The sequence below is a fragment of the Nipponia nippon genome, unplaced genomic scaffold (assembly GCF_047370975.1).
Source record: "Nipponia nippon isolate SJK-2023a ecotype South Korea unplaced genomic scaffold, ASM4737097v1 scaffold_5, whole genome shotgun sequence".
NCBI lineage: Eukaryota > Metazoa > Chordata > Aves > Pelecaniformes > Threskiornithidae > Nipponia > Nipponia nippon.
In genome coordinates this window covers 56,997,348-57,023,135 of record NW_028262369.1, presented here as the reverse complement: position 1 = coordinate 57,023,135, position 25,788 = coordinate 56,997,348, and the positions used below count along the sequence as shown (strand labels likewise).

At 40.5% G+C, this 25,788-nt stretch overlaps 1 protein-coding gene across 4 annotated transcripts in view; it reads left to right on the top strand.

Annotated features, from left to right (window-relative positions):
* Positions 1-25,788, top strand: part of PCNT (pericentrin) — a 103,609-nt gene that overhangs the window by 66,539 nt on the left and 11,282 nt on the right. For 3 of the 4 annotated variants that reach the window (XM_087732094.1, XM_087732093.1, XM_087732092.1), the window contains 12 exons: positions 203-1,324; positions 6,930-7,457; positions 8,394-8,499; positions 8,939-9,093; positions 14,985-15,182; positions 15,456-15,629; positions 16,261-16,456; positions 17,144-17,357; positions 18,099-18,249; positions 19,953-20,669; positions 21,382-21,662; positions 22,399-22,501. In XM_087732094.1, the coding sequence (XP_087588220.1) occupies positions 203-1,324; positions 6,930-7,457; positions 8,394-8,499; positions 8,939-9,093; positions 14,985-15,182; positions 15,456-15,629; positions 16,261-16,456; positions 17,144-17,357; positions 18,099-18,249; positions 19,953-20,669; positions 21,382-21,662; positions 22,399-22,501 (3,945 nt within the window). The remainder of the gene's footprint in view (positions 1-202; positions 1,325-6,929; positions 7,458-8,393; positions 8,500-8,938; positions 9,094-14,984; positions 15,183-15,455; positions 15,630-16,260; positions 16,457-17,143; positions 17,358-18,098; positions 18,250-19,952; positions 20,670-21,381; positions 21,663-22,398; positions 22,502-25,788) is intronic. The other variant, XM_087732095.1, reaches the window with a different exon arrangement.

The window sequence follows — 25,788 nt, the reverse complement described above, 5'->3', positions numbered from 1 at the left end:
GTAAATGAAATCTGTTTGATAATTCTCTTAGGAAAGTACAGAGTATTCTGAGTGGCTACCAGCTGAAGTGTGCAGTACTTCCTGCTGTTAAATGTGTGACTTAATGCCTGTGTGATTCAGAAGAAAAATGTAATTTAAACTCTATGTGCAATAGTAATTCTGCCTATGTACAGTAATATTCAGACCTTATCTTTTTGCTCAGGTTGTGGAAGACCAAAAAGCCGAAATTGAAGAACTCAGATCACTTGTTGAGCACCTTCGTGGTGACCAGGAAAGGCTGCGTAAGGACAAAGATGAGGAGGTAGAGCAACTCCATGGAGTAATTGAAAAGCTTCAAAAAGAGCTGGCACAATTTGGACCAGTATGTCATGAAGTTAGTGATAACCAAGACGATCTTTATCAACTTGCATTGGGAAAGCCAGTGGAAAACCTTCAGAATGAGTTGAAGAAGGGACTGGTAGATTGTCAGGGTGATATTGATCCAAACGGAAGAAACGCGTTGCTACTCTCCAAAGTGAGAGAACTTCAGGAGGAACTAGAGCTTGTCTCAACTGCTAGAGAAGCTCTGCAGCAGCAACTGGAAGAGAAGGAATCGCGGTTCAAAATGGAAGTGGAAATTTTGGAGAAAAAATGCCAAAAATTACCAGAGTCATCAGAGCAGCACATTGCAGAGCTGACCTCTCTGAGAATACGGTACGATGCACTTCAGGAAGAGTACAGCCTTTTCCAAAATCATTTTTCTCAGAGAGAGGTTGAAGCAAGGAGGATGGCTTCTCGCATTCAAGAACTTGAAGATACTGTGAGAGAAAGGGAAGCAAATATTCTAGAGAAAGATATGCAAGTGAAGACAATGGCAGATCAAAGAGAAGCTGATATAAGCAAGTTGCAGTACTTAACAAAAAAGGCAGCAGAGCTTCAAACGGAGTTGGAAAAGAGAGATGCAAGTGAGGCTCAAGATGTTTATAGTCTTCAGTTAGAAGTTTCTAGACTTGGCTTCCAGGTGCAAGCACTGAATCAGAAAGAAGTAGCTTATCAGAGAGAAATCAATGAACTGCAAGGTAGCACTGCAAAACTGAAAGATCAAATTGAGGCATATGTGGAAGCGCTTGAAGGTTTACAATTGGAAAGAGGTGAACTTATTTCACAGTTGGAGTCGTACAAGCCAAAGGAGCAATGTGATCATGAAGAGACTAACCTTCTCAAGCCATTTTGCCAGAGAGAAAGAAAAAGTGAAGCCCTTAAAAAAGGAATGAAGGAATTGGAAGAACTGGAAGCAAATGTTGATCAGTCATTTGCAGTACTGGCTTCCCCTACTGATAAACTGGTATGTGATTTGTTTTTTAATAGTAGTATTTATTTTTTAAAATAATCCAATTTTATGTGTCATATAAAGCCCTATAGTTTATCCTTTTCAGTGCTGTAAGAAAGGGTGAAGATGAATACTGTGACATAAAAATGGCTGTGGTGAGTCACTTGAAGGGTCTGTCTATCTTTGTGTAGTTTCTCCAGCAGTGGCTAGAGGTAGATGCCTGGAAGGTCTAAGAACAGGACAAGGATGCATGGAAACCCAATCCAGACAGTTTTTCTGAGCTGGATATGGTTTTGGGCATGGATCCTAAGGTATGTATTGGCTGTAGGTGGCAAGGTGTTGGTAGTGGGAGAGCTGCAGGGGGGCCTCTATGAGAAAAGGCCAGGGCTGCTCTGTGCTGTGCACAGCTGGTTCCACCACAGGACACACCTGAGCCCATCAGCCACGTGCATGGCACCACTGCGAAAACATATTTAAAAATGGGCAAAACACTGCACAGCCGGGGGGAGGAAGTGTGAGAAACAGCCCATGGAAGAGACTATGCTGGAGCAGATATCCACACTGTGGGGGAGGAGGTAGAGGAGTTTGGAATGGAGTGAAATTGAGCCTGAGGAGAAAGGGCGGGGGGGAAGCCGTTTCAGTGTTTGTCTTTGTTTCTTGCCATCCAACTCTATTTTTAATGGCAATAAATTAAATACATTTTTGTCAAGTCTGTTTTGCTTATGAGAGTAGTTAGTAGATGATATCCCTGTCTTTATCTTCACCCACGAGCTCTTTCCATCTTTTTTCCCCTTGATCTGTTGAGGAGGGAGAGTAAATGAGTGGCTGAGTGGGAATCTGGCAGCCACCCAAGGTCCACCCACCACAAGCTACTAGGACTGTGTTTGCCATGCTTTATGGCTGTCTTGGAGAACTACTTGAAAATACTTTGTCATGTATCATATTTTTTTAGTAATCTTTATTTACTGTGACTCTTTCTCATATTTACTCTGAATCTTTTCTAGAACCAGATAACCTAATGTGAACTTTTATTAAATTACTTGGTTTTGGAAAGCAGTAGGACCCAGATGACTTGTTTTTCAGAGAGCTGTAGTTGTCTGTCATATACCAACTTACTGTCTTTTAAGGCTGGCTTACAGAGATGATACAAGTCAGTAAGAGGGCTTAATGCAAAGAGTTTCTGAGTGCATAGGAAAGGAGAGAAGTTAGGTGTCAGGTTTATGTGGATTTTGAGGGTCCTGATTGGCAGTATGATATGGGTATAAAAATTGAAATTATTCAAGATTTATACTGTACTACTTGCCCCTTTGTGGTGGGACGGGAAGATGGCTTTTCAGCACCAGGTAGAAATGATGGTTTGTAGGTAGAATTATTGGATTTCCAAGTTAGGCAAAATAACTGAGCTTTAATATTGGTATCACTAATGGTAAAAACCTACTTGCAGATTTATCGTCATGTTACAGAATGTTTCATACTACTTTGCCATTTCATTTCATAGCAATCACAATAGGATGCAGTTCTTCGTTTCTAAAACGTACTCAGGAATAACAGTTGCTTTTAATTAGGCTGTCATCTGTTATCCTTGAGCTATGCTGATGTATTTAGGATGTATCTTCTTTAAATTATACTTGAATGCCATCTCACCTTATTTAAATGATAGGATAATTACTATGTAAAAACACTTATGTTTACTTTTTAAGCAGAAATGAAGAGTGTAGGTATGCAAAATGTGTGATCCTTACTGTTTGTATTTATATTTGCTTTGAAGTTCTAGTTTGGGTCAGTGCCATTTGCCTAGGTGATAGTGTACATTCAGGGTCTGTCTCAGAAATCCCTCAGAAAAAGGGATCAGGTGGGAATAGCATTGAATGACTTATGCAGAATGATGTGCATCAGACCATTGAATGTATGTATACAAGGCAGCATCAGAGCTTAGCCACCCGACTTCCAGTGTAGTGGTCTACTGGACCACATTGCTTACACAGATAGTGATTGTTAGGTCCCTGTTTAAAGAACATAAATAACTGCCAGAACCAAATATACACTATGTACCAGATTTATTGGCTGTGTTTTTTGTCTGTCTCTATAGGGTTCTTTCAAGTTGTAATAGCCACTTAGTAGTAGCAGTAACTTATGAAGATCAGTTATCAGCTTTCTGGTGGAAATCACATGCAGCAACACTGTCTTTCTCTTGTCCAGAATAAGAGTACAGCTGCTTCATCTCAGCTTATCTGAGATTATCTGTTATAAGCTTACATTACCAGAATATGCTGTGTGAGTTCCAGCCAACTGCATTATTTATGCTGTTTGTCAGGTAAAATACATACATGGTGTGAGGTGCACGCACAACTTTAAAATCATAGTTACTGTAGATACTATTTGAGAATGTATGGGAAAATAGACAATCTGTATGAATACGGAAATGGCTCACGTAAAAAATATTTTTCCTTTGAACACAATGCAGGGAGAGTTAAAGGCTACAAACACTTCACAGAATGAAAAGAATGTAATTGTAAAGATGGCATCTTATAAAGAAGAACTTAATTCTGAGTTAGGTTCAGCAAAAAAGAAGTTAGGATTCAGTGAAGAGAGAACTGGCAAAATTTTGAAGGATATAAAGATATGCTGGAATTCTGGGGGCAGTTAAATGATTTAAAAATCACTTTTCAAGTAGAAACATTCTGAAATGTTTAAGTTCGTGTATATATGTCAATATATGTATTTCCATGTTTAAGTGCTACAAGTTTTAAAGTAAGCTGAGGAGGTAGGATCATCAAAGTTGGAGAATATATTGAGTCAAAGTAAGCAAACTACCGTGTCTTCAAGCATTCATTACAACAGACCTTTTCCTATGGATCTGGCTCATCCTAGTGTAAGGAAAAGTACAATATTTGGTTTAGAGTACAACTATCTGAGCAAGATGGTGACCATAAGCCTGAGATTAGAGAAGGGGAAAAATAACAATATTTGGGTACTTATGTTCTAGTATGGATTAGCTAAATGCCATTATACAGAACATCTTCAGAGAAACAGAAATGATGGCTGTTTGGCGTATGAGACAGAAAACCTGCTTCAGATTAAGCAGCTCTTTACTTAACCCTGAATAGCAAATGAGAGTTGGCTCAAATTGTTAACACTGAAGAGCCTTTGTGTAATAGCGAACATAACACAAACGCAACATTCTTAGAGGAGCAAAGAAAACTCCTACAGTTATTCTTGGGTTCAAATGTGGGAACAATGTGAAAATTAGGAAATGTACTAAAATGAAAGCTGGAGGAGCAGCTAAAAGGGTAAAGTACTTGCAGCTAGCACTAGGCTTAAAACAGGCTAGGACTTATCAGCCAAGATGGATGAGTAATAAAAAAGAATTAAGGTGACGGTTTAAAATGTGAGAGAGAACAGTTATTCAGTGTATCTTACAATGTAAGAGGTATGGAGGATGAAATGAAATTTGCATGGTGGCAGGTTTAAAATAAACTAAAAGAAGTCTCTTTTTCAAACAGTGCATCATTTAGACTCTTGGCCACAGTATCTAAGAAGTCAAGTAATTTTAAGATAAAATTGCTTAGATGAAGCTATTGAAGGAAAAAGTCAACCAAGAACTGTCAAACAAAGATTTTGACTGCATATGTGGCCTGGGATCTGTAGACCTTGGATTGCAGGGAGCTGGGCAGCCATTCTTGGGAAGGTACTACTTTGCAAGGACAAAGCAAAGCTTTGCTGTCTGGCAGCGTTCCTTTGCAGAAAGATTGTTCTAGTCCTGTTAAACCTTCCTCAGGATGATGACAGTAAAACAGAGAGGGAATCACAGAACCAGGGATCCAAAATCCCTGATTTGAAGAGAAGAGAGAAGTCGGGATGGAGGGTGGGGGCAGGAAGCAGCAAGAAGGGAAAACAGACCCTCTTAAAGCAGTGAGTTGGCCAGCTTGAGAGGGGGCTTTGAGAGGATTCAGTGCATGGGGCACTGAAGATTAAAAATGTGGAGAGAGTAAGGCAGTTAGACCTTCTGCACAAGTGGTGGAGGCATTAGAAGAGAAGCTGCAGCTTGACATGCTCAATATATGTTCTGGAGTCTCCCTTCTATCACAGAAGAGGCACAGCCTTTGCCATGAGCACACCTGTGCCTACTTTTCCCTTAGGAGTTTCTATATTAATGACATCAGTAAGCCCTGGAATTACAGCAAGTTTGCCTTAGGGTTCCTTAATCACTTGGTGATGGCAAGTCCTACCACACTGGATCCCTGAGGTTATAAGGATGAGGGTAAAGGTATTTTTAATGATGTGGTTCAGAGATGTTCCATTTGGATGTCAGCCTCCAGATGGAGTAACAGGTTTAGGGGCTAAAAGACAGGAAGAAGGTTTGTCTTCTTGACTTCTGGAGCAAGCAGTGGGGCTTCCTGGAGCAGTGGCTCTGCAACAGCAGCCTTCCTGTGGTGTCTATGGCACACCTGCTTGTTGAAAAGAGCATTAAGGTCATAGAAAAAGAACAATAACTTCAACAGGCCTTGGGAAGGGAAGAAAGCTCTTTATATAGAAATGTTGACTAAATGAGAGCCCTTGTAGCAAGGAGGCAGGGATTTATCTGCATACTCCATGGCACAGTGTTGACATTATTCAGATGTCTCTGCAGTTTGAAGGTGGAAGTCTAGCCTTGGCCTGGTCAGTGACCATGCCCTCACACTATGGGAAAGATGCTGGAACGGTTCTGTGGCCATTCAGATACCCAAGTGCTCAGGCTGGAAAATAGATAGTTATGTGCAAGGATCGCAAGAACTGGGGAAGATGGACACCTGTTCTGTCCATGCTAGCTGTGTTTCCCTGTTGGCCTCTGTCAGAGATGGTGGCTGGGTAGAAAGACTTCGGTCTGACCTAGTGTGTCTGTTTTTATGGAGTCAGAGTTTGAGAAATGGTCTGCAGTGTTGCTGATCAACAGAGACCCAAGTTTGTTGTTTGATGCTTGGAAAAATAAAAACATGGGTAGAGTACCCCTGTGGAAACAGGATGCCAAAAGGTAAAAGTATGGCCTTACCAAAATTTAGGCTATAGCACGTTGGTATGTATGGCTGCTGTGTGTCTCACATGATGGGACATGTGAATCCATGTTGCTCTTCCCTTCAGTGACTAGAAGTAGATGGTCAACAGTTTCTCCTGCATTGAAATGGCAGGCATAGGAAACGTCTGTAGACTTCTTAACCAACTTTTTTTTTCTGGTCCCCTGGGTCAGGAATTAAGCCTTAAGATAGTTCAGGAGATCTGTCCAGTTAGGAAAGCAACAGGTTTTAATTTGTATTTATTTGAAAGTAGGAAAATTATCTACACAGCTACAAGGAATACCATTGTTTCCTGATTGATACAAAAGTCAGCTCTGCAGAAATACATTTGCTTATTATACAGATTTTACTTTTTTTTTTTTTCTCCTATTGATGATATACTTGTCAAAAAGCCTGGTTAGCTGGCATATAAAATATACTAAACTGTTGAATCATTTTTACATAAAACCTGGGAATGATAATAGATATGACTACTAAATTTGAGCAGATCTTTTCAAATGCATGTTTTTCAGTTTGTAAAATCATATTTAAATTCCATTAAACAATTAATATATGTTATTTCATTGTAGGAAAAAGATAAAGTTATGTTTGACTTGATGACTCACAATATAAATCCAGAAACTCAAATTAAGCAATCACAAGAAGATATCTTGACTCAGGAATTGGATGCGATCAAGAGCTCTGAAGAGGAGGAAGACTTGAAAAAGCATTGCCAGCCAATGTTGGAAATTCATCAAACTCCTGATTCTCCAAAACACAATTTGAACATAGGCAAAGACTCTTCGAAAGACTTCCAAAATTTCATTGCAGGTATGGCTTCATGGGGCTCACCTGAGATTGTGAGAAAGCAAGATATAAGCACGGAACTTCAACCAGTGCTTCATCTGACACCCTTTTCGGAAGTTGAAAGCACAGATTTTGGAATGATGCACACCAGGTCATACATGCAAGAAGATAATTTTGTATTGCTGGGATATTCTAACCTGTATGAAAATGGCAGTGAGGAAGCAGCAGTGGGAGTAGATAGGAAATCTCCAGCTTTCTCTGAAAGTACCTACTCTGTGGATGATGACCAAGATATGGAGAAGATGATTTTAGTAAGTGATATTTCATGTCTGATTTAATTCTAATTAAACGAGACTGCTCAGCTCTGTTCCCCTCGGATCATTGTTGGGCCATTGGCTCCAAGTAGTAGAAACTTATACACCGAGAGCGGTAGGTCCACTAACGATCTGGACGTACAATTGTTAGTTCCTATTTCACTGTCGGATAGTGGAGCAAATTCTGGCCTGTATTAAAACACTGTTTACCACTGCTTCTGATAATTGAAAACAGTCTTCCAAAACATAAAATTAATCAATAAGCCACTTGCAGCAGGCTTTGCATCCTGCATATCTACACGCTGTTAATGTCGTGTCAGTAAAAAATATGAGTATTGCTCTTGTGCTCTCAGAATATTTGTTGAGAGGACTCTTCAAATCCTGGTACTTCTGCAGTGATGCTACATGGAAGTAACTGATAAATTTGTGATAATACTTCATGTGCAAGTAATTGAGCTAAAACCTGTAAAACTTTTTTGCTACGATGGTACTCAATTTATTGTAACAGTTCTCCACGTACGAATATCTGTCGTTGAGTGTTAGAAGAGACTGTCTCAAAATTGGAGAATAGGGCTTTTTCTTTTTAATGGAAATATTTTATATATTTGTGTCTGTATCATTTCACAGGATTATCTTCCTGTCTGTACTTCAGAAAATGGATCTTCGGTTGTATGTTTTTGTGCCTTGCTCTTGAAGGGCAATTCATTATCAATACATGTCTATTTCTTAAGACTATTGAAAGGGAGAAAAAAATGAGATAGAATGGGTTCCAAAGAGCACCAATGTTGCATTCATCGTGGTATTCGCTATCTATAACACTATGATCAAGTAGGCATTTGCTAAAATCTGCACTAGTAACAAAGTTGTTATAAACGCAGAAAACTCTACAGATGGATTCAGAAAACTAAATTAATGTGAAAAATTATTTCCAAGCAGATGAGAGAAGCTGATAATCTAACTTTAACCCCTTCTGATTCACAAGATGATGTAAGATCAAGAGCATCTGCCATAGATGCAATGAGCGATGCATATGGCAGCAGTAAGTTTAACTTTCTTTGTAGATTCCTTTTACCTTTTGTTAACTTCAGTATAGAAATATTATGTTTCCTCTTTCTCCCATTTTCTTTTACTGTAGATCTTTTATTTTAAAGCTATGCCTTTGTCAAGTGGTTAAAGACTTGTATTTGTGTCAGTGTATTTGTGGTAGTGGAAGTCTGCTTTTACCTTTTGATCTTTACATACTGAAAAGGAGGCGTGGGGTTCTAGTGAGTCCTGACTTAACTTTCTCTGGTGCTAAAGGCAACTTACAACCTTTTTACTTGTTTAAGTTAGTTGAGATCTCAACCAACTAACTTCATCCAACACTGCATTCATACTAGCAGCAGAAATCATGGTTATTTTGCAAGTGGTTATGCTGGTTTCAAGTTCTTTTCCCCTGTGTAACAATTGTGGGGGTGGGGGGCTGTCTCTTTCTTCAGATACCAGCTCAAATTTGGCAGCTAAACTAAAGCAGGAGCTACGAACATCAGACCACCTAGATACTAGTTTCATGGCTTATCTGCAGTATTGTGGAATGCTTCCAGATATTATGGAATCAATGAGAGAAAAGGAAATACTTTCACCACAGCTGAAGGTAATGTATGATTAATATAAACATACGAGAAAATCAAAACTGAAACAGTGAAAATGAAATGTTAATGTAAAATAGAATTAGCCGCTGCCTTTACACTGTAAACTGCTCTGTAATGGTTTAAACTTCAAGTTGATTGTGGGTTTTGAGTTGTTTTTGCATCTCGTGACACTTTTACTGACATTTGTCTTGCTTGTGCTTGTTAGAATTTAAAAAGTTTTTTGCTAGGACAGCACTGGTGATGTTCCAAAATGTGGTAGTACAAGGACTGACTGATCTGATTTATGGGTTTGTATTGGAGGCTTTACAGAAAGCTGTCTTGTAAGTAAGCATAGCTAGCTGACATCATGCTCCCCTGCCTATTCTTCCTATTCTTCTATGATGGAGAGCTGTGGGAACACCACTACAAAGTGTGGAGGAATCTTTTGAGTCAGTTCAAAGAGCATGAAGAATATACAGAAGACTGAGCAGTGATTGGTTACTCTAATCAGTAAGGCAAGTTTAAGAAAGTGTATGCCTGGGACTCTGGTGCTGCAAGTGAAAAAGCTCTCAGCCATTCCAGGAACTCCAGCTGATGAAAGGGATAAATTCAATGCTCCAAGTCATCTCATCTGTGAGGCTGGTGAGAAGTGGGTAAGTGCAGCAGGCTACAAGGAGTCTTCAAATACTTGAAGAAACTTGAGTAGTAAGAAACTAGAAGATTCACACTTCCTAGAAAGTGAATGCTGCCTCCTAAAATGTTTAGCAGATTATTTCAGCTTGCTCAGCAAAATGAAGGAAGATCTGTGCAATGAAGGAAGGCTGTGCAAGGGGAAGGTAAGCCTGAACTAAAACTCAAGCTGACGGACACAAGCAACTCACAACATGAAGGAGACTGGACCTTTATCTCTGCTTGGGGCAGGAGGAAGAACCTTCCCCCATCCTCTGATGTGCCCCGTCATAAGAGACATGATGCTCTGGGGATGGGGAATGAAGAGCACATAGAGTAACTGACATGATCCAGGAAAAGCCGACCATGCAAAGTTGATGCAACCACCCACTTGCATTAGATTCAGTGCCACCGTAAAAGCATGTAAAGTATTAGTAATTGGAGACTCCTTACTGAGAGGCACTGAAGCACCCATATGCCATCCAGACAATTTCCTTAGAGAAGTTTGCTGCCTACCAGGAGCTTGAATTTGTGACATCACTGAGAGCCTGGTGAACACTACATATTATCATCTGCTCCTGTTGTTCCATGTAGGGTCTAACAATACTGTAAAAAGGCAACTTGGAACCATCAAAAGAGACTCTATGTCCCTCGGATCAATGTTAAAAAGATTGGGAGTGCATTGGTATTCTCCTCTGTCCTCCCAGTCAGAGGAAGGGGTCCAGGACTGAGGACACAAATAGGTGAATGCCTGGCTATGTAGCTGGTGCTATACTCAAGGTTTTGGTTTCTATGATCATGGATCTACCTTTAAGAAGCTGGATCTGTTGGGAGCTGATGGGATTCACCTGACCAAGTGGGACAAGAGTATCTTCACCAATACGCTGGCCAAACCTATAAGGAGAGCTTTAAATTAGACTTAGTGGGAGATGGGGATGGAGTTTTGAGCAACAGAGAAGAGCCAGGGGTGGCTGATGTGTTAGGAACCAACAGGAAAACACCTATGAAATGCCTCAAAGGAACTGGGGCTTGTTCCTCCAAAAAGGTGACACAGTCAACAGCCCAAGTGAAGTGCCTCTGTACCAATGCACACAGCATGGGTAACAAACAGGAGGAGTTGGAAGTAACTGTGCAGCTAGAAAGCTATGATCTAATTGCTATCACTGAAACTTGGTGGGGCATCACTCCAATCATGTGATTTGTAATTGATGTCTATAAACTGTTCAGAAGAGAGCAGGCAAGGAAGAAGAGTCAGTGGGGTTTCTCTCTATGTACAAAAAAAAAAAAAAAAAAAAAAAAGAGAGATACTGACTGTACAGAGCTCTCTTTGAAAAACAGAGTAGAGTCACAACCCCAAATTTTAGGAGAGCAACTTTCAGTTGTTTAAGGAATTTGTGGATGGGAGTCCCTGGGAAACTTCCCTTAGGGATAAAGGAGCAGAACAGAGCTGGCAGCTATTTAAGGACACCTTTCTTACAGCACCAGAGGTTTTGATTCCCATGTTTAAGAAATCAGGCAAGGAAGGCAAGAGGCAAGCATGGCTGAGTAAAGACCCCCTGGTCAAACTGAAGTGTAAGAAGGAAATACACAGGCAGTGGAACCAGGGGTATGTAACCTTGGAAGAATATAGGGACGCTACCTGGATGTGTAGGGATGGGATCAGGAAAGCTGAGGCACAGTCGGAGGGGAATTTGGCAAGGAATGCGAGGAAGAAAAATAAGAAGGGCTTGTACAAGTACATCGGACGGAAAAGGAAGATGAAAGAAAACACGTATCTACACGCACACATATGATAAATAAGACAGGAGAACTAGTGACAACTGACAAGGCTGAGGTACTCAATGACTTTTTTTGCCAAGTTTTCACTGGCAATCACTCTTCTCACATCTTAAGTCTCTGAACCTCAAGACAGGGACTGGAGGAACGAAGTCCTTCCCATCGTAAGAGAAGATAAGGTTCAAGACCACCTGAGGAACCTGGACATACACAAGTCCATGGGACCCAAAGAGATGGATCCCAGAGTCCTGAGGGAATTGGCAGATATAGTTGCTAAGCCACTCTCCGTCATTTTTGAAAAGTCATGGCAGTCGGATGAAGTCCCCAGTGACTGGAGAAAAGGGAAACATCACACCCGCTTTTTTTAAAAAGAGTAATAAGGAGGACCCTGGGAACTACTGACCTTTCAACGTCACCTCAGTGCCCAGTAAGATCATGAAACAGATCCTTCTGGAACTTATATTGAAGCATATTGAACACAGGAAGGTGAATAGATACAGCCAACATGGCTTCACCAAGGGGAAATCATGCCTGACTAATCAGGTGACCTTGTACAGTGGAGCAACTGTATCGGTGGACAAGGGGAAGAGCAAGTGATGTTATCTACCTGGGCTTCTGTAAGGCCTTTGATATGGTCCCCCACAACATTCTTGCCTCTGAATTGAAAAGATATGGATTTGATCAATGGACTGCTAGATGGATAAGGAATTGGCTGGATGGCCATGTCCAAAGAGTTACAGTCAACAGCTTGATGTCCAAGTGGAAACCAGTAATGAGGAATGTTCCTCAAGGGTCTGTACTGGGACCAAAACTATTTAATATCTTCATTAATGACATAGGCAGTGGGACTGAGTGCACCCTCAGCAAGTTTGTGGATAACACCAAGCTGAGTGGTGCAGTTGATTCACTTGAGGGGAAGGGATGCCATCCAGAGGGACCTGAACAGACTGGAGGAACGGGCCCATGTGAACTTCCTGAAGTTCAACAAGGCCAAGTGCAAGGTCCTGCACCTGGGTAGGGGCAATCCCCAATATCAGTAGACTGGAGGATGAATGGATTGAGAGCAGCCCTGCAGAGAAGAACTTGGGGATACCGGTGGATGAAAAATTGGACATGAGCCGGCACTGTGTGCTCACACACATAAAAAGAAGTGTGGCCAGCAGGTTGAGGGAGGTGATTCTCCCCCTCTACTCTGCTCTTGTGAGACCCCCACATCTAGCTCTGGGGTCCCCAGCACAAGACAGACATGGACCTGTTGGTGTGGGTCCAGAGGAGGGCCACAAAAATTATCAGAGGGCTGGAACATCTTTCCTGTGGAGAGAGGCTGAGAGAGTTGGGGTTGTTCAGCATGGGGAAGAGAAGGCTCTGGGGAGACTTTCTTGCGGCCTTTCAATATATATTATAAGAAAGATGGAGAGGGGCTTTTTACCAGGGTCTATAGTGACAGGAGAAGGAGCAACAGTTTTAAACTGAAAGAGGGTAGATTTAGATTGGACATAAGTAAGGAATTCTTTATGATGAGGGTGGTGAGACACTGGAACAGGTTGCCTAGAGAAGCTGTGCATGCTCCATCCCTGGAAGTGTTCAAGATTAGGTTGGACGAGGCTTTGAGCTACCTGATGTAATGAAAGATGTCGCCATGCCCGTGGCAAGGGGGGGTTGGACTAGATGATCTTTAAAGGTCCATTGCAACCCAAACCATTCTGTGATGCTGTATCTAAAAAATTTACAGTTCTCAAAGAGCATAATTTCATAGACTTCATGGAAGCGGTGAATTTTATTTTATCTTAAGAAACAGAGAATTTTTTTTTTATTTAGTTTCTTTTGTCAATCATCAATCTAGACTTTACTGGCTGTAAGATCTGAGTGCATATTCCAGTACTGAATGTTTAGTTTGAACACTTTTGTGTGCTTCTGTTCTTAATGTTTACTAAAGGTTTTCATCATTTAGCATTGGTTCTTGAAGTAATCACTATTTTGATTCTGGAGACAGAAAAGCAACTCAAGTTGGTTCAAAAGTGTTAAGTCATTCAAAAAAGTGCAAAGAAAGAATATAAAGAATTAAAGAAAAGTACTCTGTATTGTTGTTGTTAAAGTGAGTAGTAATGAGGAACAGCTCCATGTCAAGGCTGGGATATTTCTGATGAGATGTATGTAGAAAAAGACTTAAATCTCCAGTGACCTTCCTTCAAAAGAGACCAGGAAACATCTGTGCATGATGTAATAGTTTGTGAACAGGGAATTTATTTAAAAGAGATTATTTTTCCTCATAATGTCAGAGGTAACAATTTCCGCTGTGTAAATTATTAAGACTGATTATTTTGGGAGATGTTATTTGTACGTAATCTGCTAAATTAAGCCAAGGTTGTCTAAATATGTAATTCAGTTTTCTGGCATCAGTGGGGTTTAGTAACATGGCTTCAGACTTGACAGGTTTTAATTTATTTCCAGGAAAGTGAGCTAAATAGTTCAGAAACAACAATAATAAAGTACAGTCTTTTGGCTTAATTGCATATTAGTGTGTTGATGTACACAGCAATAAGATGCGCTGGCCGAGGCTGCCATTTGTACTTTTATGTTGTGAATACAGTATTTAAGAATACAGGGGCTACTGTATTCTTACATACTGACCTCAGTTGTTGGGAGATAAAAATTATCTGGTAACTGTTGCCTCACTTTATATATGTATGTGTGCATATGTGTATTCTTAGTTTATTAAGCATACCAAGTAGCAGGGCAGACCTGCGTGCCTTTATCTGTATCACAGCCTTGGACAGCCTTATTTTTGTTGTCTAGTTGTTGTGGTTTAACCCCAGCCAGCAACTAAGCACTATGCAGCCTTTTGCTCACTCCCCTCCGGTGGAATGGGGAAGAGAATCGGAAGGGTAAAAGGGAGAAAACTTGTGGGTTGAGATAAAGACTGTTTAAAGGGTAAAGCAAAAGCCGTGCACACAAGCAAAACAAAGCAAGGAATTCATTCACTCCTTCCCATCGGCAGGCAGGTGTTCAGCTATCTCCAGGAAAGCAGGGCTCCATCACGCGTAACAGTTACTTGGGAAGGCAAACACCATCATGCTGAACGTCTCCCCCCCTTCCTTCTTCTTCCCCCAGCTTATATACTGAGCATGATGTCATATGGTATGGAATAGCCCTTTGGCCAGTCTGGGTCAGCTGTGCTGGCAATGCTCCTTCCCAGCTTCTTGTGCACCTGGCAGACCATGGGAAGCTGAAAAGTCCTTGACTAGTGTAAGCACTACTTAGCAACAACTAAAACATCCATGTATTATCAACATGATTCTTATCCTAAATCCAGAACACAGCACTATACCAGCTACTAAGAAGAAAATTTACTCTATCCCAGCTGAAACCAGGACACTAGTGCTATCCCATCCTACTCTTACACTGTCAGGATGCTGATGCCTATTTCCTAACATTCTGCATGGTTGGTTTTTTTTTTTTTCCTTCTCAGACTGTGCTGAAGATGGTATGTGAGGAGAGCTGCAAAATACTGGCTTTGTCAGAACGTCCCTTTAGTTTTAGGGAGCTGAAAGATGTTCATCAGACCAGAGCGGTGATGGAGGGATGGCAGAAGGAGGGCTTAGCCTTGCTGGATGCTATACAGTCGCTGAAAGATTACCTTAGCAAGGTGGCAGATAGAGGAGACAAGGTATGACAATAAAAATATCCTTTAAAGCAAGGTAACCAGTTTTTTATATACATAGAAACGTATATTGTTATGTAATTAGTGTACATGCAGTATTAGTATGAGGAGCAAGGGACTCTTTCCTTTGAGATTTGAACACGCCTTTCTGAGATTTAAACACCTTTGGTCTGCTTAAATTAACAGATAGGTATACTCTTACACAGTAATGATATGAAAGACAGTGCGTTAGAGATTGAGAGAGATGCTTTTTTTTTTTTTTTTATTATTTTTTAACAGGAACATTCAGGTATTGCTGCTGACTGGAGAGGAGAACTTCTGCAAGCGGTACAGAGTGTGTTTGAGGAGGAGAGAAATGTGTTGCAAATTGACTTGAAGTCTCACTTCTCCAATCCTGGGTCTGGTGATGAAGGTTCATTAGTGGAAAAACTGGAGTATATCATGAAACAACAAGTAAGAAAACCTCTTAGTGTTATGCTCATGAATCACTTCCTCTATTCCCCTGTATTTTTTTATGGTTTTTACATTTTTATTACTTCCGTTGTTAAATCTTAACTTGTGCATTAATCCGGATTGTGTGGGATCAGTAGGCTTTCATAGTCTATGACTTCATACCATTTTTCTCAAACTCTGTATATGGTGTTACAAAACCTATTATTTTAGCTGGCATCCAGAAAGATTGTGATAGTGAGAAGGAAATATTTGATGAAAAGGGACAAGGGGAAGGATTCCATCTAGAGCTTTACAGACTTCTCTTGCAAAGGGTATACATTGAGCTAACTCTGTATCTCTGTTTGGGAGTTTTTTGCTGATACTATCTAGTTTTTAGGTTCAGACCGGATGGTTTGTAGTAACTATTATGTATAAACTATTATTAGTAACTCTTATTCTATTTGGAAGCTCGGGAAGTGGGGTTTTTCTTTGTTACTTAATGTTAACATTTTGCATTAATATGAAGCATGAATTTAGTTATTTGAAGTTGCCTCTCTATAAAATCTGTACTGCAAGGGTTTCTCTAGGGTTTATCCTTGTAGAAAATATGGGAATAGTCTTGTAGATTTAATAGGACTTGGTTCATTTTCAGGAGGAACAGAGGCAGATGGTTGTAGAGCACCTTTTCTCCTCAGACCGGAATAGCTTGCTCTCTGAAATACAGGACCTCCGAGCTCAGCTACGCATTACGCATCTTCAGAATCAGGAGAAGCTACAGCAGTTGCAGGAAACCCTTACCAATGCAGAAGATCATGGGAGCAAACAAGAACACCACCTTCGGAAGAAAGGTAATAATCGCCAAGTTCTTGTTATCTGGTCTTCTATGTCAGTTCTTTCCTTTTTTGCCTAGAAGATAAAAGGAAAAAAAGATTATTTTGCAAAGAAGCAGCTGCTGTACAATTCTTCAGTTTTACTAATGCACTCAGGTTTCCTGGGATTTTAGCAGAGGAAAGAATTCTTCTTTCTAATATTAGTAGTTAAGAAAAATATGTGAAAAGCAAAGAGAAGATTTAAAATAACCCAAAACAATAGAACTGAAGGATGACTGTTAAATAGTGTATACATGTAGAAAACCCATCAAGGATAGTAAAATACCCTTGTTGGTTTTCAGGAAATTCTTATTATGTATGTTTGCTAGTAAATGGATGGGTTTGCTTCGTGAGGTTTAGAATCCATTAGTAACAGGTTAATGACAGTATACCACAGTAGCTCTTGTAGTCTCACCCAGCTTTCATGTTCTTCTTGCTTTGTCTGGTTCACTAGCAGCAGAGCTGTAGTATGCATGTGCATCTTTCTGCTGATTCATATCATGTTTGAAAAGAAATAAATTCTGCAGACAAGAATACTTCGATATAGCTGATTTGTTTGTTTGCTTGTCATCCCTCCCCCCCCCCCCCCCCGTTTGAACCAGTGTAACTGATAACATTGTCAAGTTCTCTGTAATACAAATAACTGTTAATATTTTCTTATCCTAGTTGAATTATTAGAATATAAGCTTCAGCAGGAAAAATCTATCATAAGCGACTTGCACAGCACCCTGTCTGAGGAGCAGAAGAGAGCCTCTGAAACATGTAATCTCTTGAATCAAGAAAAAGTAGCCCTGAAATCAGAGCTTTATGAAAGTAAGCAAGAGAATGAAAGGCTGCAGAAATCCCAAGAAGAGCTTCAGAGGGAAATAAAACAGTTACGGTGAGAAGTAGATTTATTTTAATTTATTTTATTTTATTTATCAACAGGTCTGAAAAAGCTTTATACTCATTGGATCCACAAATGGCTTAGCACTTGGAAACACAAGGAGGAAAACTAACCTCTCTCACTTTTCATGGATATGTTTATTTTTCTTTACTAGCTGCTTAAATTTATTTATTCTTCAATTCAAATTTTTATGTTTACTTTTTCTGTAGCCTTGACTGAGAAGGTTGTGGAAAGAAGTGCATGTTGTATGGGTGTATTAGAAGTGAACAGACTAGATCCCTGTATCCCTGATGTACCCCACTCCTCCAGCTTTTGTCTTAGTCTGTTGGTTGGTATTTCTGTTTGCCTGTCATCTTGTGTATGGTTGGTTTGTTTGTTTGTTTTTATTTCCTCCACTCCACCCCCACTCCTCCCCTTTTTCCTAGTGTATGCGATTGTTTTTCTTTTCTTTCACAGGACAACAGTTTTGCTCTGCCAGGATAGATAACTTCTCCTTACCTCTTAATTGTTACTAAATAAAGCAATTCTAGCTTTGCTTGTATGGAGGCAAATGTTTTCAGATGCTAAATAGCTGTGACTGGAAAACTGACCCTCTTTAGAAAGAGCAGAGATCATCTTAAAGAAACAAGGCAATAGACCAACTCACACAAAGAAACGCAAAACATCTTGCTTGAGTTGCTGGTGAAGGGTGTTCTGTTCTGAACGTAGATAGAAGTGTCATTTTCAACTTTGCAGTTTTGAATTGGAAAAAAAAGAAAAGGATTTGACAGCGGCACTTGAAGACTTGCAGACTGAACACCTGAAGGAAACAGAGCTACGAGGTTTGTTTGAGGAACAACAGCTTCAGCATAAGAAAGCAGAAGTTGAAAAGACAAAGGCCTTGGAGGTAATGCCCTACATCTCAGTGCTTCAGTTCACCTCCCTTGGTGCATGAAGTTAACAGGTTATTTTTGCAGTCTTTTTCATGTCCAATGTTTTTTGTTTAATAACTCTTTGAAAAAAACACCAAACCTTTACTGAATGTACATAGCATTTATTTTGTTTCCACAGAAGCACAAAGCTTTCAGTTACCCACCTTAATTCCACATGCAGAAATAAGCAAAAGTTGCATGCTTCTCCTGTGTGCCCTGCTCCCCCCCCCCCCCCCCCCCCCCATCTCTTTTTGGTGGTTTTGAAGCCTTACGCTCTCACATTCTTGGGACCAGTTTTGTACTGCCCCTTGCTGTGTAGGGAGATCCAGACTCTACAATTGTGTAGCTGCATCCTTTATTCCAGAGAAAACGTGCCATGAGGATGTGATGTGTATGATCAACTGAGGTTATAAAGAAAACCACCCAATGATACATATGCTTGGCAGAGAGTAACTGGACCCTTTCCAATATAACCTCCATATTTTTGGAGGTTAACTAAAGTCTTTTTTGTTCCCTTTCTTCTAAATTGAACAGAAAACAAATGAACAGCTTTTTCTTTGATACTGTGATAGCAATGACTCGGTTCTTGTAAAAGGCCTACAGTGACTGGAAAAGGAAGATTTAACATAAACCTTTTTTTTTAAACTTAAAAACCAAACCAAAACTCTATCGGATAACTCCAAAACAATACTAGTTAAATGCCCTAAGTGAGGAAGCACAATTCTGACTCTGTTTCCTTGAAGTCTGGCCTCTCACATCATCTTTCTGGTAGATGTTTAGGTTTGTGGGGGATTTTTGTCTGTTGGGATTTTTGTTACTACTTGCATGGTAGGACATGGTGCTAACATCTTCCGTCTTCAAAAAGACTGCTCATGCAGGGAAGGCAGGGACCATCTTAGCAAAGGCAAAGAGAAAGTGCATTGCCCAAGGTGTAGTTGTGCAGCAGATTAAATCATTCGCACTTCACATTGCTGCAGCCTTGCGTTCCCAAATCCTCCCTTGAAGCTGTACTACAGAAAGCTGATGCCACTTAGCATCTGACCTGGCTTTCTATAAGATCAGAGGAGAGGTGATGCTGGCTGGGGGGTAGGCAGACTCCCCTGCTAGGACAACAGCAATGCTAGCTCTGACTGTCTGCAGGCGCCCTGGGACTGCTCCTTCAGTTGCTCCTTTCCTTCTGAAGAAAGGCTGGCTCCCAAAATGGATGTACGGATGGATTATTTTTATCAGTCTGTACTGTGTGCTTTAAATAGATGAGCTGTAAAATCCAGAGGTTTTACATCTATCTTACTGCTTAGATTTTTGGTTCTTTTTACATCAACATGGGTTATTTCTGCTTCAGATGTCACATATTAAGGTGATTGAGTGATGTAAAGAATAGTGATTTCCTAATGAGGGTCCTACTAATTGAAGAAAAAAAATAATGTACTGGAAGATATTTGAACATTACAGTCTTTGGTTTTGTTACTTGTCATGTTGCTAACACGCATACTTCTGGCACTTGTAATTAGAAAATTAAACTTGGAATTTTAAATTAAACTTTTTAATTTACTCATCTAGTTCAGTCTTGAATTTCTTCCTGGATAAAACAGCAGGTTGAAAATTGCCAAATGCCTTCCTGCCCCACAAATGAGTGTTTGTGCTGGACTATTAATATGTGCTTCCCCCTTTTGAACAGGAGCTGCAGGCTACCTTGGAGTTGCAATCAGTGCAGAATAGCCAGCTGGCCGTATCCTTAGAGCACGAGCAGATGGTAAATGATAATCTTCGCAAGGAACTTCAGATTGAGCACTCCCGCTGTGAAGCGTTGCTGTCCCAGGAACAGACCAAACTGTCAGAGCTACAGAGAAATTTGGATGCTGAGAAAAATCGTTCCTTGGAGCTCCTGAATTCCTTGAATCACGAACGTGTTTTGACAGAACAGTTGAGCATGAGAGTGAAAGAAGGTGTTTCTTGTCAGCACAGGGAGTCGCTGCTAGAACAAGCCTTTGTTCAAGAGCTCCAAGCCCAGCTCAAAGAAGAGAGGTCCCGAACTATGGAGCTAGCTGCTATTATTGAGAAAACACACCAGAAGGCCATTCGTTCCAAAAGGCAGCTAGAGGCCGAAGTACAGATGTGCTGTGAAGAAACCCAGAAGGAGAGAGAGGTCAGTGACAAATTGCGAGCTACGCTGGAATCTCTTCAGGATCAAAAGCAAGAGGTAATCCGTTCCTTAGAGGCCCAGAAGGAGAGAGAAGCGAAGCTGAAAGCTGACTGGGAACAACTGCAGTTGCTCTTCAAGATGATGAAAGAGCAAGATAAAAACAAGAAAGAGGAGAGAGAGAGAGAGCGGAGACAGCAGCAACAAATAGAGCTAGAGAAACAGAAGGACTGGCAGAGAGATCAAGAGAGACTGGTGAGAATGCCTCTGCAAGTCTTGCCTTATATTGAAATGGCCACAGACTCGGATTTAACCCTGTAGATGGTGTTCTCTAATTGAAATGTTTCCTTCCCTTAAACAAAGCATTCTTAAAAAATGCGTTAGATGAGCTCTTTTCCTGCATCTCTCACACACAGCTGTTTTCAGGGTTTTGTGTCTGGGTTTATTGTTGACAGAAGTTGATCTTACATCTTTGCCTATGCTGGGAATTGCCAGTTGTTAACAGAGGAAGAATATGGCTTAAACACAGAACGGAACCAAACTAGCTTTTCATGTCATTGCCCTTATTTTGAGCTAGGCTCCTAATTATGGTTTGCAACAGTACCGATTTCACCCTTCTTGTTTCTCAGCTCCTTCACTTTCATTAGAGGAGGAGGGAGGTTTTGCAGGCTCTTGGGAGACTTGTCTGTCACCATGTCTGGAAATGGATGGAGAAAATGCCCACTCCAGAGTCATTAAATGGCTTCCTGGTGGCCCTGGAAGGCAGTACTGTAAGCTTTCCCCTAAAAGTGGTCTGTGAGTTAAGGAACACTGAGATGGATATGCTAGTTAGGTGTGATGCTTTTACTTGCAGTCTGTATGTGTGTGTATAAAAAACTAAACCAAAAAACACTTACATGTGTGTATGTGCATATATATACGTGTGTGTATAAGAAGCAATTAACTACTACTTATTCTGTTCAAATAGCAAAACTTGGAACGGCAACACCAGAGGGATGAACAAAGAATTAAAGAGCTGCAGGAAATACTGACAATATTAGAAGAAAGAGAAAGAAATCTCCCATCTCCAAACCGTCAGGAGGAATTCTTCTGTACCTTAAACAAAGATCAAAATGCCACACAGGCCACGATAAAGGAAACTGAAGAATTTCATTTGCAACAGCAGCAACAACAGCTAGAGAAGATAAGACAGCAGTTGCTTTTTGTAGCTGTGCACCTGAATGAGTTCATATATAAAACTGTAGATAAGTGAGTATTGTTCATAAAACAGTAGTTTTCTTTCCATCCTGCTTCTGAGCTTGTGTGGGTCATAGCCAAGAGCCCTGTGCTGAAGGCAGTGAGTGGTATATCTGCTTACCAGACTTAACCTTCTGTGAAACCATGGTTTTGTGGTGGCAGCAGACTCTGGTTATTGTCATCCCACTGTAGCCATTCCCATTAGAAGCTTGCGTGCCTGCATTTGAACTAAATCTGTGAAGTGACCTTGCTTAAAAAGAATAACTACAAAAAAAAAAAACCCTACTGGAAAGAGTCATTTGGTAGTTTGGCAACTGCAGCAGTCTGATTAGAGAGCAATCAAAAAAACAGGTTAATCGACACCTCTGCAAGTTTAGAATGGGAAACTCCATTAAGCATGGCAGGGAAAAGCTAGGGGTCAGGAATGAGTGGCCAAGTCACAGTAATTTCTTACTTCTTTGGCAGCAGAGTAAAATACTAGTGATGTTTTGCTACAGCCTGAATTTGCATGATATGATTTCAGACTGATATAAAATAGAGACTTCTGAAGAAATCCTTTGTGGCACTATTTAGAAATCCTATGGTTAAAGATTAACAAAACTTGCTAACTTCTGTGCGTATTCATAGTATTTTGTGTAATAAACAGTGCATCAAAACTTAACGATCATCCAGTGGGGAGAACGAATCAAATGTATGTTAACATTACTACAAATCAACCTGATACTGAAAAAGTATTTCTGTTTAACAGAGCAGTTAATGATCGGTCTGTATCAAATGATGAAGCTGTAGCCTCTTTACTGCAGACATTAAAGGAACTAGAATCAGATTTATTGTCTCCTCCTGCAACTCAGGTAAGGAAAATAGCATATATTTGTTGATTATCAGTAAGTTGTTCTGTATTCTTTGGGTTGCAGTACACATGTAAGTTGATTAATTGATTTATTTATTCCCCCCCCCCCCTTCCTTTTTTGGTAAAACATTCTGATGAAAATTGTGTTTTGCCTTGGGGATGGAAAAAAGATGTACTCTTGCACTCACGCTGTCATTATATGAACATATTTTAGTATCAGACTCTTGCTTTTTTGTTGTATTGCAGAGCCTGCTTCTGATGGCATTGTTTTTTCCTAGATATGTAATATGTCCAAGGATATCAAACCCTGGGATGTGTTGCTGCTGCTTCTGTATGCATCCAGAGACAGTTGTTTTTCAGCAAATTGTCAAGTAATTTTCAAAAAGCACAATAGTGGTTTGTCATCTCAGGAGAGGTGTTTTGACTGATGATCGCAGTATTGCAAATATTTTATACAAGCCTAGGGATTATCAAAGACTGAGCTCAAGTCTATTGATAGAAAATACATAGCTTTTAGATTCCATCTTACTTGCCAGATAACTTTGCCCTATCGTTTATATCTTTCTCTTGTAATAAAGAAATCATAGAATTATAGAATGTCCTGGGTTGGAAGGGACCCACAAGGATCATCGAGTCCAACTCCTGTCCCTGCATAGGACAACCCCAAAATTCACACCATATGTCCAAGGGTGTTGTCTAAATGCTTCTTGAATATTGTCAGGCTTGGCACCGTGACTACCTCCCTGGGGAGCCTGTTCCAGTGCTCCACCACCCTCTGGGTGAAGAACCTTTTCCTAATATCCAGTCTAAACCTTCCCTGGCATATCCTCCTGCCCTTCCCTCAGATCCTATCATTGGTCGCCAGGGAGAAGAGATCAGCTCCTGCCCCTCGTCCTTCTCTTGTAAGGAAGCTGTAGACCGTGATGAGGTCTCCCCTCAGTCTCCTCTTCTCCAGGCTCAACAGACCAAGTGACTTCAGCCGTTCCTCATACGGCTTCTCCTCTAAACCCTTCACTGTCTTCATGGCTCTCCTCTGGACATTCTCTGGTAGCTTTGTATCCTTTTTGTGTTGTGGCACCCAAACCTGCACACAGTACTCAAGATGAGGCCGCACCAGTGCAGAGTAGAGCGGGACAATCACGTCCCTCAACCGGCTAGCAATACAGTTAAAGAGATCTGCAACCACACGGCAGTCATTTCAGCCAAAATGTTGGGATTTATGGCTAGCTAAGAGTCTTAGCTCTGTCTTGGCTCTCTCTAATCCTTCACCTACTTGACAGCAGATCCCCAGAAAACACACCTTTGAGAAAGAGTTCTGACTGGTACATGAAGAGGTTTTTGTAAATTCTGTTGTTCCTGTGTGCTCTGTAATACAACTCTGATGTATGACAAGCTGGCTAGGCATGGTGCAAGCTTTCCCTATGTGTCTAACTGCTTACAAAATACAATAAATATTTTCCTTCTGTCACCTGTGCAGCCACTTAGGTGGTTGCCAAATGGATTATCTCCAGTCTTCAGGAGGGGGATGTAACCTCTTCCCAAGCAGGTGTTCATGGAGTTATTTTGGTCAAGCCTTCCTCTCACAAAGCTGTAGAGTCCTCTGCTATGGACAAAATGTTCAGAGAGCCTGTGAAGGGGAACCAGACAACCTTAGGGCTCTGATTAAATCTGACTTAGCAGAACTCCCTCCAGAACTGAGCTGTTTTTATGGCTCAGCTCCCTCCAAGTTATTACTCTGCCAGAAAAGAAAAAATAGTTTGGGTTGTTTGGTTTTCCTCTGATGCCATTAGGTCTTCTGGTTAGAAACTCTGTTGCAAGTGGTTTTGACAACTTCTAGGTTTTCCAAGCTATCCTTGCCATCAATTAGCCGGCCTCTTAACATTAAGCCATTGAATGCCATGCCAAATAGCAGTTCCTTCTTTTGTTGGACCAGACTTTACCGTTGCCTCCTCCAGGACTATGACCACACTAAAATAAAGGGACTCAAGTTTTCTGACTTAAGTTTTGTTTAACAAAAAAAGAGTTTAGTGGAGGACTCTAAGCTATAGCTTAGAGAGCAAAAACTCTACCTTGATATCCTTTCTTCTGTGGGCACAAACGGTCCCTCCTCTCTGCACTCTTTTCAGGCTTTGAATTTTTTTCCAGAGTTGCCTTTTGTTTCAATCTCCTCCCTGAATTTCTTCCTTTAAGGTACTGAACCACATGCTCTGGAGACCAAGGGAATTTACTGCTGTTGCCTCCTTGACTTGTGATAAATTGGGGACTATTTGACAGGGGAAACTGGCAAAATGCCAAAATGAAAAATCTGTGCCAAAATGAATATGGAGTCAACTGGTCAATCAAATGCCAACTTGGTGCAGTAGAAATCAAGTGTGTGGATGAATCATGTAGAACTCCTTCAGATATTACAAGTATCTGTTACTGCCTTCAAACTGAGCTTTTGTAGGTCTGTAAAATGCCTAGGATGGTGGGACCATAGTCCTTACTGGGATGCTTGCTGAAAAGGCCAATATAAAGCAGCTTCCCTCCACTTCAGTACAGTACAGATGGGTTTTGTTTCCCATGTTTGAACTATTCTTAATAATACTTACCTGAAGTGTGTTTTGTATCTGAAGTCCTTATCTCTGCCCTTGTTCTCAAAATGCTCTTCTGTCCCATCTCGGTGTGTGATACGGCACAACCGCCATGCCAGTGAAAGCTGTATGTAGGGAAATGTGTGCTTTAGTTTATTTAACTTCAGTGTAAAAACCTGAAATTGTATAGAACATCTGTGATTAGATAATAAGTACAGGACAAGATTTTAACTTGGACAGAAATAAATACTTAATTTCAAAACAACACTGAAGGCAGTGTTAGATTCTTGAAGGCAGTAAAAAGACGTAGATGGCTGGGGTTTAAAATTAAAAATTAAAATTAAACTTTATTATATAAGATTTTTTACTTGACAAGTTGTGCTTTTCATAGAAGACAAATTTAAATGGCACGTGTTAGTGTAGTAAGGTATTCATAAGAAATTACTCCTGAAAAATTTCAAACTCCTAATAACGTTTTACTAAAATAAGTTGCTAAGAGAAATTGGGGTCAGTTGTGTGTACTGGCTCCTCTAATGTACAGATTTTATTTCAAGGGATAAAACATTAACTGCCTCAAAAAATATCTTTTGTTTCTCTGTGGTCTGCTGCATCACGCACCGATGTAACTGTTTGACCATTAAAGTGATAGTTGGTACAAAGAGGGTTATAAAGGCAGAACTTTCACAAAGAATTGGACCTGGAGCTGTGGATTTTA